The 17,293-nt window shown below is 42.8% G+C and overlaps 1 protein-coding gene across 1 annotated transcript in view; it reads right to left on the bottom strand.

Moving 5' to 3' along the window:
- The window catches only part of ush2a (Usher syndrome 2A (autosomal recessive, mild)), a 500,620-nt gene extending 486,541 nt beyond the window's left edge, over positions 1 to 14,079 (bottom strand). Inside the window, exons 1-2 of the mRNA XM_060934842.1 lie at positions 13,604 to 14,079; positions 7,185 to 7,350 (exon numbers count right to left, since the gene is read on the bottom strand). Coding sequence (XP_060790825.1) covers positions 7,185 to 7,350; positions 13,604 to 14,079 — 642 coding nt within the window. The remainder of the gene's footprint in view (positions 1 to 7,184; positions 7,351 to 13,603) is intronic.
- Between the last annotated feature and the right edge of the window lie 3,214 nt (positions 14,080 to 17,293).

Genomic DNA, 17,293 nt, shown 5'->3' with positions numbered 1-17,293 from the left:
TTTTGTCGTATCTTCCGTTTTATGATGCGCAAATGTTTTCTATGGGTGAAAGATCTGGACTGCAGGCTGGCCAGTTCAGTACCTGGACCCTTCTTCTATGCAGCCATGATGCTGTAATTGATGCAGTATGTGGTTTGGCATTATCATGTTAGAAAATGCACGGTCTTCCCTGAAAGAGACGTCATCTGGATGGGAGCATATGTTGCTCTAGAACCTGGATACACCTTTCAGCATTGATGGTGTCTTTCCAGATGTGTAAGCTGTCCATGCCACATGCACTAATGCAACCCCATACCATCAGAGATGCAGGCTTCTGAACTGAGCGCTGATAACAACTCGGGTCGTCCTTCTCCTCTTTAGTCCGAATGACACGGCGTCCCTGATTTCCATAAAGAACTTCAAATTTTGATTCGTCTGACCACAGAACAGTTTTCCACTTTGCCACAGTCCATTTTAAATGAGCCTTGGCCCAGAGAAGACGTCTGCGCTTCTGGATCATGTTTAGATACGGCTTCTTCTTTGAACTATAGAGTTTTAGCTGGCAACGGCGGATGACACAGTGAATTGTGTTCACAGATAATGTTCTCTGGAAATATTCCTGAGCCCATTTTGTGATTTCCAATACAGAAGCATGCCTGCATGTGATGCAGTGCTGTCTAAGGGCCCGAAGATCACGGGCACCCAGTATGGTTTTTCGGCCTTGACCCTTACGCACAGAGATTCTTCCAGATTCTCTGAATCTTTTGATGATATTATGCACTGTAGATGATGATGATATGTTCAAACTCTTTGCAATTTTACACTGTCAAACTCCTTTCTGATATTGCTCCACTATTTGTTGGCGCAGAATTAGGGGGATTGGTGATCCTCTTCCCATCTTTACTTCTGAGAGCCGCTGCCACTCCAATGCCCCTTTTCCACCAAAGCAGTTCCAGGGCTGGTTCGGTGCCAGTGCTTAGTTTGGAACCGGGTTTTCTGTTTCCACTGACAAAGAACTGGCTCTGGGGCCAGAAAAACCAGTTCCAGGCTAGCACCAACTCTCTGCTGGGCCAGAGGAAAGAACCGCTTACATCAGCGGGGGGGACGGAGTTGTTAAAACCAACAACAATAACAAGACAGAGAAAGATCGCCATTTTTAAGCGACGAGAAGCAGCAGCTGTACAAACGTGAAGTCATCCATTATTATTATTGCTGTTGTTGCTGCTGCTTCTTCCGCGTTGTTTTTGCTTCGATATTCGTGCCAAGGTTTATGCAAACGTAGCGACGTAACTGCCGTACAGCGACGTAATGACGTATACAGCAACGTAACTGATGTATACAGCGACGTAATGACGTGTCTCCCCTTAGCACCGCGAGCTATGGAAAAGCAAACTGGTTCTCAGCTGGCGCGCAAGTTGAACGAGTTGTGAACCAGCACCAGCACTGGCCCCGAACCAGCCCTGGAACTGATTTGGTGGAAAAGGGGAGCAAGATGCTCTTTTTATACCCAGTCATGTTAATGACCTATTGCCAGTTGACCTAATGAGTTGCAATTTGGTCCTCCAGCTGTTCCTTTTTTGTACCTTTAACTTTTCCAGCCTCTTATTGCCCCTGTCCCAACTTTTTTGAGATGTGTTGCTGTCATGAAATTTCAAATGAGCCAATATTTGGCATGAAATTTCAAAATGGCTCACTTTCGACATTTGATATGTTGTCTATGTTCTATTGTGAATACAATATCAGTTTTTGAGATTTGTAAATTATTGCATTCCATTTTTATTTACAATTTGTACTTTGTCCCAACTTTTTTGGAATCGGGGTTGTATACTTATCGGCCTTTTCGGTTTTTAGCCATGTTGAATTTAGTTTGTTTGGTCCATGGCAGGCATTGATTAGCCATGCGATCTTCATGAGACTTGTGCAAGACTTCGAAACGTGAAGAAGTGTCAGCCAGGTGTCAGTGCTGCCATTTTGAAAAATGTTTTCCAAACGAAATATTGCACAAAAACGAGTTTAAATGACGATTACTGCCTACTTTTCTCAAACTTTCCTGATTGCTATCAAACAAACAAAACTTCCGGCTTGATTACATCAGCATTCGAAAGAGGGCGCGCGCGACTTCTGACAACGTTGGCAAACGGTCACTTTGATTTCCGCTGTACGTTTTACTTCCGTCCTACGATGTCTCGCACAGGTCTCAACGAATCTTGTTTACGGCCATTGCTCTGACATATGGACTGATATATTCTCATCTCATTATCTCTAGCCGCTTTATCCTGTTCTACAGGGTCGCAGGCAAGCTGGAGCCTATCTCAGCTGACTACGGGCGAAAGGCGGGGTACACCCTGGACAAGTCGCCAGGTCATCACAGGGCTGACACATAGACACAGACAACCATTCACACCTACGGTCAATTTAGAGTGACCAGTTAACCTAACCTGCATGTCTTTGGACTGTGGGGGAAACCGGAGCACCCGGAGGAAGCCCACACGGACACGGGGAGAACATGCAAACTCCGCACAGAAAGGCCCTCGCCAGCCACGGGGCTCGAACCCGGACCTTCTTGCTGTGAGGCGACAGCGCTAACCACTACACCACCGTGCCGCCCTGGACTGATATATTACATAGCATATTTCAAACACTCATAACTTGCTATAGCAGCGACAAAATAGCTATCAAAAATACATTCCTATATTTAATAATATGAGATAAATAGGATTTTGATAATAAAAAAAATTGCTTTCAGTTCCCCTTTAAAAGCTCGCAGCGCCAGTGAAGGCAGATAATCCAATTTTGCAATGCAACAATGATTTAATTTAATGATTGCTACTATTTTTGTCTTGTCCTCGGTCTGCTCGGTTCCCAAACGTTTATAGAGTGTTGTTAAAAGTAGAGGTGATGCAACACAGTGGTCAACATGCCCCTGTCCCAACTTTTCTGAAACGTGTTCCTGCACTGTAAAAAAAGAATAGTCGAGAATACTTGAAATTTCAAGGCAACAGTCTGCATTAAGAATTTTATGTTTTGCCAACGATGTATGCCCATGATAATCCAAACTATGATAACACTGTTATCTTTATTAAGAATTCTTAATTAAGTCAATTTTCAATTCCTCATTCTGCCAACATGGATTTCTCTTTTTGCTGAACAGTGGCATTCACAGTAGTACAAAAAGGCAATTGAGGTTCTCACAATTTTTGGGGGGGGCTTTTTTTACCTTTATTTGGATAGGACAGTGTAGAGACAGGAAATGAGCGAGAGAGAGATCGGGAAATGACCTCAGGTCGGAATCGAACCCGGGTCCCCGGACTTATGGTATGGCACCTTATCCACCTGAGCCACGACAACATGATCTTCAACCGGAGAGAGAACTACATTGCCCAGCCCTTGCATTTGGGAGAGGAAACCCCGTGTCTTGGTGATTAAGAGCATGTGCTGAATAAACACCTGTGGCAATTATGTATTTTCAATTCAGATTATTCACTATTGCATATTTACACATCATTGAGGTGCACCCTATCAGTTTGATGTGGATTTTTCTGTTCGTTAATAATTATTCATATTTTCTTGTCCATTCAATTGTGAATATGGAATTACTTGAACAAAGCATAATTCTATTTTTTAGAATTATCCACATCAAGAAAAATCCACATCAAACTGATAGGGTGCACCTCAATGATGTGTAAATATACAATAGTGAATAATCTGAATTGAAAATACATAATTGTCACAGGTGTTTATTCAGCGCATGCTCTGAATGACCAAGACACGTGGTTTCCTCTCCCAAATGCAAGGGCTGGGCAATGTGGTTCTCTCTCCGGTTGAAGCTCATGTTGTCGTGGCTCAGGTGGATAAGGCGCCATACCATAAATCCGGGGGCCTGGGTTTGATTCTGACCTGAGGTCATTTCCTGATCTCTCTCTCCTGCTCATTTCCTGTCTCTACACTGTCCTATCCAAATAAAGGTGAAAAAAGCCCCCCCAAAAATTGTGATAACCTCAATTGCCTTTTTGTACTACTGTGAATGCCACTGTTCAGCAAAAAGAGAAATCTATGTTGGCAGAATGAGGAATTGAAAATTGACTTAATTAAGAATTCTTAATAAAGATAACAGTGTTATCATAGTTTGGATTATCATGGGCACATCGTTGGCAAAACATAAAATTATTAATGCAGACTGTTGCCTTGAAATTTCAAGTATTCTCAACTATTCTTTTTTACAGTGTGGCACCAAAATCAAAATGAGCATATGTTTTCCAAACAAGAATAAAATTTCTCAGTTTCAACATGATTTGTTGTCTTTGTACTATTTTCAACGAAACACAGGATTTCCATGATTTACAAATCAACACATTCTATTTTATTGATATCACACTGAAACATTAAAGCTAGACGGCCTTTCGATTTCATAAAATCGGTGAAATTTAGTTCCCTCTGACATTTGGTCATTGTGATATATGTTTATTTCTGTAATATCTCAAAAAAATATCAGGCCATTCTGTGACTGGGAAGTTATTTAATTTGAAGGGATTAAAGCAAATAATGTGCATGAAATTGCTCGCTTCGTGCAGTCAAGCAGACAGAAGAAGTCCATGTGTGTGCGCATGCGCAGGTTTACCTTCTTCTTTTTCTTCTTCTTTTGGGTTTTACGGCAACTGGCATCCACAGTGTTGCATTACTGCCATCTACAGGTTTATCTTTGACCATGCACTGACAGTTCCATCATTCTGTCACTAAACGAACAGCTGATCACACCGAGGTGCTCGCTGACCACCGATATTTATTAGTTTGGTCCTGCGCTTCCTTTCCTTCGTATATAACATAACGTCTTTTCTTCTCGCTTTCCGTTACTGTAGTCAGTCTTTCATGTTTCATTCGCATCCTCCATTTTCTCTCCTGTTTAAATTTGTATCCCACAATGCCTTGCGTGAACGGGGAAAGCCCACCACGTGATGCATGACGTAGTCTCTTCAATTGGGTCATGATGAAGCGGGAGAAAATAGCGGAGAATTTAGGACCACATGGCCCTAAATTCATTAATTTTTGTGTTTAAAAAAAGCTAATAAAATTGGAAGTCTGTGATTTGAATTCAGTAGCTTTTGGTCCACTTAAAAAAATAATTGGGTGTCACGGAACATTCTTTTCATGAGCTACACTTGAAAAATCTAAAAGGCTGTCTAGCTTTAAGACCTACATTAATAGGTGATGTCATTTAGTGATAAATCAGTCAAATTATTTAATGAAGAATTAATAAAGTTATTTTAATCTGAGATGAACAATTTGCTCTTTTTTAATTTCTCTTCCTTACCGCAAGAAAGAGTAATGCTACAGATACGACAGTATTTTTGTTCAGGAAAGCCACACGTTATAAAAATAATCCTTTTGTTTGTACAATGATCTTCCACTTTATGAGGATATAAACATCTGTACAGCTGCACAATCATATAGTTATCTCATCAGCCAATCATGTCATGGCAGCTCAATGCAAAAAATTACGCAGATACAGGACAAGAGCTTCAGTTAATGTTCACATAAAACATCAGCATGAAGGACAACTGATCTCTGTGGCATGGTTGTTGGTGCCAGATGGACTGGTTTAAGTTTTTTCAGAAACTGGGAAGAAATATTCTCCTGGGATTTTCACACACACACACACACACACACACACACACACACACACACACACGAGTCTGTAGAGTTTTCTCACCTTGTTAACGAGAGATCCGATGAAAATGGCCAGCCTAGTTCAAACTAGCTATCAGTATCATCACTCTGTACATCTGTGATGAGCAGAAAAGCATCTCAGCATGCACAAAGCATCGAACCTTGAAGTGCATGGGCTACAACAGTTCACTTCTGTCAGCCAAGAACAGGAATCTGAGCTTATCATTGGTGCAGACGGTCAAAACAGACTGCTGATCTCTATCTAGTACATTATCCATTCAAAATAAAAGAAAGCTTACGTGTGATTTTGTTGAAGCTACAGTCAAGACATAGGTTTCAGCACAGCAGTAATTCGGTACAAAGTGTCAATCCGGAATTGTGGTCTCATTCTGACAGCACATAAGGCACCATGGCTGAAGATCGGCCCATTTTCTCCATGTCAGGTACTAGTTAGACTGCAGATGAAAGTCCAGTTGGGCAGCTCGATAGATCTAAGAGCCCAAGACACCCACCCTGGCTGACACTCAGCGGGGAACTTATTACCTATGAATTGTGGGTAGGATCTTATTATCATAATAATGTTTTCGGTCCCAGAAGTCAACCTGCTATTCATAATCGGAACGACTGCAATTTAAAGCCACAATAATCACTGCTATTGAAAGATAATACTCTCTGCAGACAGACCTCTCTGTTCGCTCACAATGCTGATGATGTCCCAATCTCTCCCATCCCTTTTCTCCCCTTTCATTTACCAACACATAGATACTGCCACTCACGTACAATGCCGAACAGCGCGAGGGCTTGAAGACTCATGGGCCTGTCTATGCAAAGAAATGCAAGAGGCATAAAAAGGTTTCTGAAGCTGATTAAGAAACATCACAGTGCATATCAATCGTTTCTTCACCACCAATGACCTGGAATTGCATCAGAATAAAATCAAAGGAAATTGCCTTCACCCGGAAAAAAAAAAAATTAAAATTATCGCGAGACCCACGCTGAGGCATTTTTAACATGGCTGTTTAGAGCAGATCCCCATGAACTGGGTTATAAAGTGATCTGTTGGGTCGCAGTAATATTTATGCAGGGAAGGGCATGGAGGAAGGCTGCACTCTCGTTCCCTGCCCTCTATGCCCCCGCAGCTGTGAGAAAACAGATGTTTACCCCTGTAATTAACGCCTTCCATTCATGCATCTTATCCGGGTCGGAAATCTGTTGTGACATGAGTTCAGCGTGAACCTGCTGCGGGTTTTCTGATGCGATATTAATATCAATATCTTCTGCCGGCTAATTACCGAGAATATGGATGGACGAGGATTAGTGCCCACAACAGCCACCTTGTAGATGAGGTCTGATCGAGCAGATTATGGCATTTGATAGCTTTCGGACCTGTGCCAAAAACGATTCATCAGCTCTGCCACAAACAGTGTGATATTCCTCAGTATATGGTGGTGAAGTCAGAAATTTGTCATCACTCTCTTGGATAAGTTTCATGACCTGGCAACCAGTCAGTGGAAACAGCACCGTATAAACATGCGTCCTACCTGTAAGGCCATGTGTGTCCACTGTTTTTTTCTGATGCGGCCTGCAGTGCTTATGGTGATGGAGAAGTTTTGGCCACTCTGAACGCTGTAGTGGAACTGGACATCCATTTCTGAAACAGTCAGTCGAAACACCAGCCGGTCCATGCTCCTCTTCTCAAACACAGTCCTGTCCATGCAGAAGATGAGCATTTGGAATAAATCATTAAAGGAACCAATTAATGGTTCCTAATCCGTGTGTTGTGATACATTGCTTGAACAAATCTCCACCTGTCTGTGAAGGTTCTCAGTCATCCAAGTAAACCGTAGTTGCTAAAGAAGGCAACTGGACTTGCTTGAAATTCTTGAAGATGTTTCGCCTCTCATCCAAAAGGCTTCTTCAGTTCTGTCTGACTTGTGCGGAGTTCCAGGTATTTATCCTCTAGTGGACCAAAAGTAACCCTCAGGAGAGTCGTTGAGGTCACATGGGTCGTTGAGTCATCCTGTAGGTCATTGGAGGCCAGGCATGAACGGTGTTAGCAGCCTAGAGGGTTGTTAGGGTGATCTGTGGGTCGTTGGCTCTCTCTGCCATCATGTGAGTCATTGAAGTCAGCTGAGTCTTGGTGTGGATGTGTATTCAGTTTTCTGGGACATGTGCCAAGGACTGCATTGTAGGTGGCTGATAAGTGGTGTCTCAGGCCCTGTCCACACGGCAACGGATTCAGGTGACTCCGATACAATTGCTTATCATTTAGGCCTGGCGTACACACGGCACCGGCGTTTTGGGTGCCCAAAATGCAATCTTTTTGAGAACGGGTTCCAGAGTGGAAAGATCTGGCAAAGTTGCCGTTGTGAAGTCGTCTGGATGAGTAGAACGGATTTGTTTATGATGACGTCACAACCACATGACTGTGAGTGCTTTACGCCGGGTAGAAGTGTAATGAACTCGATGCGAGTTGTCAACAAATCCTATAACTTGGTTCATGAAACGCACTTACAAAATATTTTCACTGTGAATATTTATTGTGTAATGGTGCAAAGTGAGAGAGAGAGAGAGAGAGAGAGAGAGAGAGAGACTCTGCCCTTAGGGCAGAGTCAATCCCGCCAGCAAAAATAGGGAAAAAAAGGAGCGATCTCACCTCTTCAGATGTGGGTTTAAGTCCTACAATACATTCCTCAAAAAGGGCGTAGAAGAACAAATTAATCCATCAACGTGTAGCATTCAATTTATTCCGGACCATTAAAGCCGCCGCCTTCCGCGTAGAATCATACGTCATCCTCGCCGCCATATTGGATAGGTCAAAGCGGAGAATAAAGATTCATGTGCTGCGTTTAACTGTACCAACAGGTTTACCGTCCAAACGAGATCATATGGGATTACCTTTCACAGGTGAGAAACAACAAATTAATCCATCAACGTGTAGCATTCAATTTATTCCGGACCATTAAAGCCGCCGCCTTCCGCGTAGAATCATACGTCATCCTCGCCGCCATATTGGATAGGTCAAAGCGGAGAATAAAGATTCATGTGCTGCGTTTAACTGTACCAACAGGTTTACCGTCCAAACGAGATCATATGGGATTACCTTTCACAGGTGAGAAACAACAAATTAATCCATCAACGTGTAGCATTCAATTTATTCCGGACCATTAAAGACGCCGCCTTCCGCGTAGAATCATACGTCATCCTCGCCGCCATATTGGATAGGTCAAAGCGGAGAATAAAGATTCATGTGCTGCGTTTAACTGTACCAACAGGTTTACCGTCCAAACGAGATCATATGGGATTACCTTTCACAGGTGAGAAACAACAAATTAATCCATCAACGTGTAGCATTCAATTTATTCCGGACCATTAAAGACGCCACCTTCCGCGTAGAATCATACGTCATCCTCGACGCCATATTGGATAGGTCAAAGCGGAGAATAAAGATTAGCTGCGTTTAACTGTACCAACAGGTCTGCCGTCCAAACGAGATCACATGGGATTACCTTTCACAGGTGAGACTGGAAAAATACTTTTCATTGTATTTGGTCATTATAATGTAATTTTACGAACAGATTTTCCTGACTTTGTGGCTAATATGAAGTCTCACGCATAATAGTTTATGCGCATGCGTCCTTACTTCTTCTATTGTTCTGGTGTCTCCGAAGGGACAGTCTTACAGCGCCCCTAGAGGTGTGGCATGTGTATTGCATCGTTTTCAGCAAGCGTTGCGTTGCCATATGGACCTGATATTTTACTGATCGTTGCCCATTTGGACGTGATATATTTTTAAATAACATTTCGTTGCCGTTGTCATGTGGATGTAGCCTCAGACCAGTTCAGTGATGGTTGCTCCAGGTTGATGAAAATGGCTTCTTTTACTCCTCTTTCAAGCCACCGGTCTTCTCTGGCTAAAAGGCGTACATTGCTCTATGCTGCTAACACAGTTCACACCCAGCCTCCAGTAAACCTAACACCTACAGGATGACTGAGGCTACATCCACATGACAACGGCAACGAGATGTTATTTAAAAAAAATATCGCGTCCAAATGGGCAACGATCAGTAAAATATCAGGTCCATATGGCAACGCAACCCTTGCTGAAAACGATGCAATACACATGCCACACCTCTAGGGGCGCTGTAAGACGGTCCCTTCGGAGACACCAGAACAATAGAAGAAGTAAGGACGCATGCGCATAAACTATTATGCGCGAGACTTCATATTAGCCACAAAGTCAGAAAAATCTGTTCGTAAAATTACATTATAATGACCAAATACAATGAAAAGTATTTTTCCAGTCTCACCTGTGAAAGGTAATCCCATGTGATCTTGTTTGGACGGTAAACCTGTTGGTACAGTTAAACGCAGCACATGAATGAGGCATCTTTATTCTCTGCTTTGACCTATCCAATATGGCGGCGAGGATGACGTATGATTCTACGCGGAAGGCAGCGTCTTTAATGGTCCGGAATAAATTGAATGCTACACGTCGATGGATTAATTTGTTCTTCTACGCCCTTTTTGAGGAATGTATTGTAGAACTTAAACCAACATCTGAAGAGGTGAGATCGCTCCTTTTTTTCCCTATTTTTGCTGGTGGGATTGACTCTGCCCTAAGGGCTATTTTTTCTCTCTCTCTCTCACTTTGCACCATTACACAATAAATATTCACAGTGAAAATATTTTGTAAGCGCGTTTCATGAACCAAGTTATAGGATTTGTTGACAACTCGCATCGAGTTCGTTACACTTCTACCCGGCGTGAAGCACTCACAGTCATGTGGTTGTGACGTCATCGTAAACAAATCCGTTCTACTCATCCAGACGACTTCGCAACGGCAACGTTGCCAGATCTTTCCACTCTGGAACCCGTTCTCAAAAGATTGCGTTTTGGGGCACCCAAAACGCCGGTGCCGTGTGGACGCCAGGCCTAAACGATAAACAATCGTATCGGATTCACCTGAATCCGTTGCCGTGTGGACAGGGCCTCAGGCTACATCCACACGACAACGGCAACGAGATGTTATTTAAAAAAAATATCGCGTCCAAATGGGCAACGATCAGTAAAATATCAGGTCCATATGGCAACGCAACGCTTGCTGAAAACGATGCAATACACATGCCACACCTCTAGGGGCGCTGTAAGACTGTCCCTTCGGAGACACCAGAACAATAGAAGAAGTAAGGACGCATGCGCATAAACTATTATGTGCGAGACTTCATATTAGCCACAAAGTCAGAAAAATCTGTTTGTAAAATTACATTATAATGACCAAATACAATGAAAAGTATTTTTCCAGTCTCACCTGTGAAAGGTAATCCCATGTGATCTCGTTTGGACGGTAAACCTGTTGGTACAGTTAAACGCAGCACATGAATGAGGCATCTTTATTCTACGCTTTGACCTATCCAATATGGCGGCGAGGATGACGTATGATTCTACGCGGAAGGCAGCGTCTTTAATGGTCCGGAATAAATTGAATGCTATACGTTGATGGATTAATTTGTTCTTCTACGCCCTTTTTGAGGAATGTATTGTAGGACTTAAACCAACATCTGAAGAGGTGAGATCGCTCCTTTTTTTCCCTATTTTTGCTGGCAGGATTGACTCTGCCTAAGGGCTATTCTCTCTCTCTCTCTCTCTCTCTCTCTCTCTCTCTCTTTCTCACTTTGCACCATTACACAATAAATATTCACAGTGAAAATATTTTGTAAGCGCGTTTCATGAACCAAGTTATAGGATTTGTTGACAACTCGCATCGAGTTCGTTACACTTCTACCCGGCGTGAAGCACATGTGGTTGTGACGTCATCGTAAACAAATCCGTTCTACTCATCCAGACGACTTCGCAACGGCGCCGTTGCCAGATCTTTCCACTCTGGAACCCGTTCTCAAAAGACTGCGTTTTGGGGCACCCAAAACGCCGGTGCCGTGTGGACGCCAGGCCTAAACGATAAACAATTGTATCGGATTCACCTGAATCCGTTGCCGTGTGGACAGGGCCTGAGAGGGTCAACAACCCATGTGACTTCAACGAGTCTCCTTAGGGTTGCTTTGGGTCCACTAGAGGATAAATACCTGGAACGCCGCACTAGACAGAACTGAAGAAGTCTTTCGGATGAGAGGCAAAACGTCTTCAAGAATTTCAAGCAAGCCTTCTTTCGCCTTCACCTACGAAATCTCCACCTGCTTTTTGAAGCGTGTGATGAATATCTGACGAATGGACTTGTTTAAGATGATATAATCTCATCAATCTCCTGAAGATTTCGCACCTTATTTTATAAAATTACATTTGATACAAAAGACAGGTTGAGGTAGATTAATGGAGTTATGAAATGTTTTTAAATGACGGGCTTTCCATGATTAAATAATGAGGCTTTTGTGTTATGAAGACAGTGTCAACTTTCAGGTCCGTGACGAAAGCTCAGTTGTTCTGAAAAGCCAAATTTAGCACCCAGATAGATTCACTTTCCCTTGATGGAGCAACCTGATGATAACAATAAGTTGAAATCCTTACTGTCTGGTGAGAATGAATGTGATACGGCGACCTAAGGCCCACAGCTGATGCTTTGTTCGGTACCTGACATAAAGAAGTTGCACTGAGCATGAGTAAACAATCAATAGAGCTTTGAAGACCTGTTGTTATAATCCTCCAGTAGCGTTTTACTAGGAAATGCCTTTGCGTCTGAAACGGGCATGGCTGTGACATTTATGCATCTAATATCAATACTTTCCATTTGCCTTTTCTTGTTACTTGAAAATCTTCTCATTTCCTGTCAAATGAAATCCCATTACGGCCATTTTATGGGGGAAACAGGAGCGTTTACGAACACGGCCACCACATCCAATAAATCATAACGCAACATGTTTGCGTTCGAGTCGGGTCTGGCCCTCGAGCGCCAGCCACCTCACCTGCAAGCCACATTTTCCTACATGCTCTACTTGCAATTAGGCCGAGCTTCTCCGCTGGGGAAATGCCAGCACTTTAGCATTCACTAAAGCGAGCACTTCTAAAGCAAGTCGCCTTGCTGCATATTTTTATGTCACATTACTGAGGAGAGACTGCTCCAGTTGATATTAAACAGAGTCCCATTAATTCACTAAGAGAAGAATTAATCAACACGTACGCTTGTTGTCACAGCCACTGCCACTTCAGGGTGAGAATTCTAGGCGCTCTTGCACCAGTTGAACCGACTCAATTATTTATTTTTTTCGATACCGCACGCCTGTGACTTGTCTCCCTTTTCATCCTCTACACTTGATCTAAAATGTCCAAGCAGTAGCGGTTCTTCATGAGTCTCTCTCTCTCCGTCCTTTCATCCTATCACTCACTTTCAACTAGATCATTTTCTAGGCCGTGAAAAAACAAAGTGGCCTTTGAGATGATACTCCTTTTTTTTCCCCTCTTGCCAGAGCTCAGAAAACACTGCAGCAATTTCGTTTCATTGATCTAAAACTGGCCACAGCTGGTCTTGTTTGGGGCGGTGTACGTGTGTGTATGGGGGGGAAGGAATGAGGAGCTTTTTCCCTCCCGACATAACAAGACAAAGACGGCATATTACGAATTAAATTTAAACCAACTCCTCACACAGTGACTTATAAGCACCAGCATGTGGTCTATTGTTTTCAGGTGCACATATAATACCGTTCCACAACCTTGGAGGACTTGCTGATATTTTCAGGTTTATCAGTTTCTAGCTTTTGGCACACAGGAAAGGACATGGAGGAAAAAATAATAATAAAAAAAAAGGCTATCCTGCTTGAAAACAAATGGCTAAGCTCCTACGGATTTGGTTCAAATTCAGAACCTCTCCTGACATCATAAGTTCAAAGAGTCAGTGAAGAGAAACCGATCTGAGCTATTAGCTGAGATATTCGTTCTAAAGTGACAGCAAATGCTTTGTGTTGAAAATGTTAGGTGCTTAGGTGAAAGGACTAGCAACGGGTCTACTTACATTACAGAGGCTTCTTCAAGTTTCAGCCAAACTGTTACGGTAAATGATCCTGCTTGTCCCAGGTTTGGAGCCGAGTGAGAAGCCAAGCAGGCACTCTGGTTTCGAAACACGAAGCTAACAGATCCGGTCCCTGAGCCCGGGCGCAAATCCTGGCTCTCACCTGTCAGGCATGTGTCCATATGCCAGTCAAGTAGGTTGGTATGGTGCGGTGTGAATGAGCGATACGGGCACTCCTGGACGCAGAAGTGCTGGGCGCAGGTGAGGAGGTCATCCTGAGTGCGGGCGACCTGGCAGAAGGTGCTGCGCTCTGGAATGCCGCATGTTGCGTCACTTGGTGCCACACTAACGGATTTATAGGCTGCGATATTCTCCAGCCTGGGGAAGGAGCCCTGAGCTGCCACGAGGCTGAGGGCAGCGATAAGACCCAGGGTGTACAGGAATAACATTGTCCCTTTGTGACTAAGGAACCAAACCATGCTTGGCAGTGAAAAGTGTCTCAGTGTTAAATAAATAATGAATGGTCATGCTTGAAATGACATTTTCTTCCTTTTTTTTTCCTTGAGAAAGGTAAGGTACGAGCTTAATTGCACAACGTCAAAAAGGAAGCCAAAGCCCTCATATGATAGCCAGGATTTGGGCCGGCTACAGTCGCTCTGGAAGACCTACAGAGCAAATCAGAGAAATCGGATGAGTATCTTTTCAAAACAGACTATCACGTTTCAGAAACCAGGCCAGAAGCATGTGATAAAATTCACAGTGAAGAAATGCCTTAGTGAAATTCCGTACAGGTGGTCAGATTAAAAAAATAGCCCTTACATTTGAATAAAACGTGTATAATTAAACCAACTTCTTGTGCCAAATACTCTGTTTTAAAGGTGCATTAAACAAATCATTGAGCCCACTCCACATTTCCACAAAGCCCCGCCCCCAGAATTTTTAGTGGGTCAACTAGAGTTAGCGTTAGCAAGGACTCTCTCTTATGACGTCGCCATCCCTCACCCGAATTCAGATATTCAACAAGTTATAACTCTATAATAAACATGAAACTTCTCCTCTTAAAGATTTACGAGGATGTGAAGAGGTGTTGGGGGCGTGGCTATAAAATGGCTGACAAGAAGCCAATCCAAATATAAACAAACATTCTGGACCGGAACCAGGTTGCCAAACTGGGTTTTTGTTTTATTCAGCTCTATAATACACTTGTTCTGAGATAATGGCATAAAAAAACAAAAAATAAACAAAAAAAAACCCATTCCTACATAACTGTCTGCATGATTTGTACTACGATTATCGAAACCTTAACGATCTTTTGGCCGTTACAAAAGTAGAAAAGACTTTCAGTACATAAATTGTGCATGAATAATTACTCAAACTTCCACTGAAAAAAAAAGTTGATTCCTGATTACTTAGCGTATCAGATCACGTGACAATGTTGCACAGTTATCGACACCTTTTGCCGCTTTTCCACTACCAACGCGGCTGAGTCGGGCTGAGCCGTGCCGTGCTGAGTTGGGCTGAGTCGAGCTGAGTGGGGCTGTTGGAGTTGCATTTCGACTACAACCGCGCTGAACCGTGCTGGCTGGAAGTGGGTGGACACATTGGGTGGAGTTAGCGAAAGTGGGTGGACGTCACGTGATGTCGTTAAGCAGCGCAAACAGTGACATCAGTGATCTTTTAAGCGGTAGTCTCACGACCCGAATAGTAAACAATAAACATGGAGGACATGGAGTCGTTAGTGTTGCTGGTCTTGGTGCTGTGGCTTGTTGTCACCGACAACGCCAACAGATACTGGCAAGAGCGTATAGATGAGGCGAGGCGCATAAGGCTTCAGAAATTCTCGTAATTCGTAATTCTTCTTCTTCCGGGTTTACGGTGTTTACAGATCCCAGCGTGCTCGCGGGGCGTGTGTGGGCATGTGAGGACACTCCTCCTCACCAATCAGTGCACAGGGGAGTGTCTGCTCACGCCCCCAGCCTCACTCGGCTCGGTTTGGCTCGCTTCAGCCCCACTCCAAAACCGTGCGAGTTTTAGGGGCTAAGCAGGGCTGAAGCGAGCCGAGTCGTGCTGTTCTTTGGTAGTCGAAACGCGAGCCGTGTTGGGCTGAAGTGAGCTGAAGCGAGCTGAAGTGAGCTGAAAAAGGGTAGTGGAAAAGGGCCATTTGTCCACCATTATCGACACCGTTCCACAATTATCGACACCCAGATGATTATTTATTTAAAAAAAAAATCAGTATGTGGTATTAAGTTAAAACATATTTTTTACTTAAAATTTGTTTTACATAGACTTATCTTTAGTACAAAATATCTTTTTTTATAAATATAGCGATGTCGGTGCTTACGTAAATGAGGAAGTAATTCTAATGTTTGGAAACAAATGAACTGATAATGTTTAACCTGCATCAGAAAATCTTTTTGTTCCACTTTCTACCCACTTTCTCAGTATTTTCGTAGACCACATTTTGTTAATCATTTGTCGTTGATGTATTAATTTCTAGTTTTGTCATTTACCAATAAATGTCAACAGGCGATTGAGATTGTAACCACAAGAAAATCCAGGTCAAAGGTTGCATGTCATTCCTCGAACCAAAATATAAAATGTCTACTGATATTGTAATATGTGGTAGATATTTACAACAAGCTGTAAAAAAAAAAAATTCTGAATGGAATACAAAAATCTGAATATTTCAAGCATGTAATTTTTTATATGCTCGGAATTTAATTCTGGTCTAATTCTATTTATCGCAATCGGATTCCAAATACTCTATAAACATTCCATTCTGTTATGAATCACAGGGGCGTAGCTAGGATTTTTCAAAGGGGGGGGGTCACACACTGACTGGCAGCCTGAGTACATAACCGTAGGTTTGTAAATGAAAAAATACATTGAATACATTTGAGAAAATAACGCGGTCTTTGCATCATTCTTTCATCTCATGTTGCGAGCTGTTGAGATGTTGGACAATGATTAGGCCAAATCAGCTTTATCCGGCAGTGTATGGATAGCAGCTCAACATCTTACCCTAGTCAACCAATGCAGCTTGACCATGCTTTCTAGTGCGATCGTGTTGCACTTGCGCAGAACTAGGGGTTTGCCCAAACCACAGGGAGTCCATACAAGGTTATAGAAACCCTAATAAGGCTGAGGTGACAATCTAGTTTAAAAAAAAAAAAAATTAGAAAAATTACAGTAGGCGCTTTTCTAATATTCTTATGCGGCTATTGAAGAAACTTATGGTCCAACAAGTGGGGTCTCGGGCACCCCAGGACTCCCCCCCAGCTACGCCCCTGAATCAGAAAAAAAAAATAAATCACAGCACTTTTATTTTTTTTTAAAGTACTTCATCTACTTCAACAATGTTACACAAAGATCGATCCGTAACAGTTGTAAATGTTACTTAATTCCACAGGGTGTCGATAATAGTGGACACCGGTGAACATGATCACTATTATCGACACCTCAGATACAAAATAGCGACTGTCAAATGAAAGCGTAAGAAACAAACTAGGTTTCGACGAGAAGATCATGAAATATCGGTGATTTTGATCATGTCCATGATCTTTCCACTATGCTTACCTGTGATGATGATGATGATGTCCGGGTTTTCCTCGAATTGCTGATCGTGTTGAAAAAAATTCCATCTCAGGTAACGAGCTGTGTCATCAGACGACAAGATCAAAGGGTGATGCGGGT

Source organism: Neoarius graeffei, chromosome 11 (assembly GCF_027579695.1).
Source record: "Neoarius graeffei isolate fNeoGra1 chromosome 11, fNeoGra1.pri, whole genome shotgun sequence".
Taxonomy (NCBI): Eukaryota; Metazoa; Chordata; class Actinopteri; order Siluriformes; family Ariidae; genus Neoarius; species Neoarius graeffei.
This window is presented reverse-complemented; position numbering and strand designations above follow the sequence as displayed.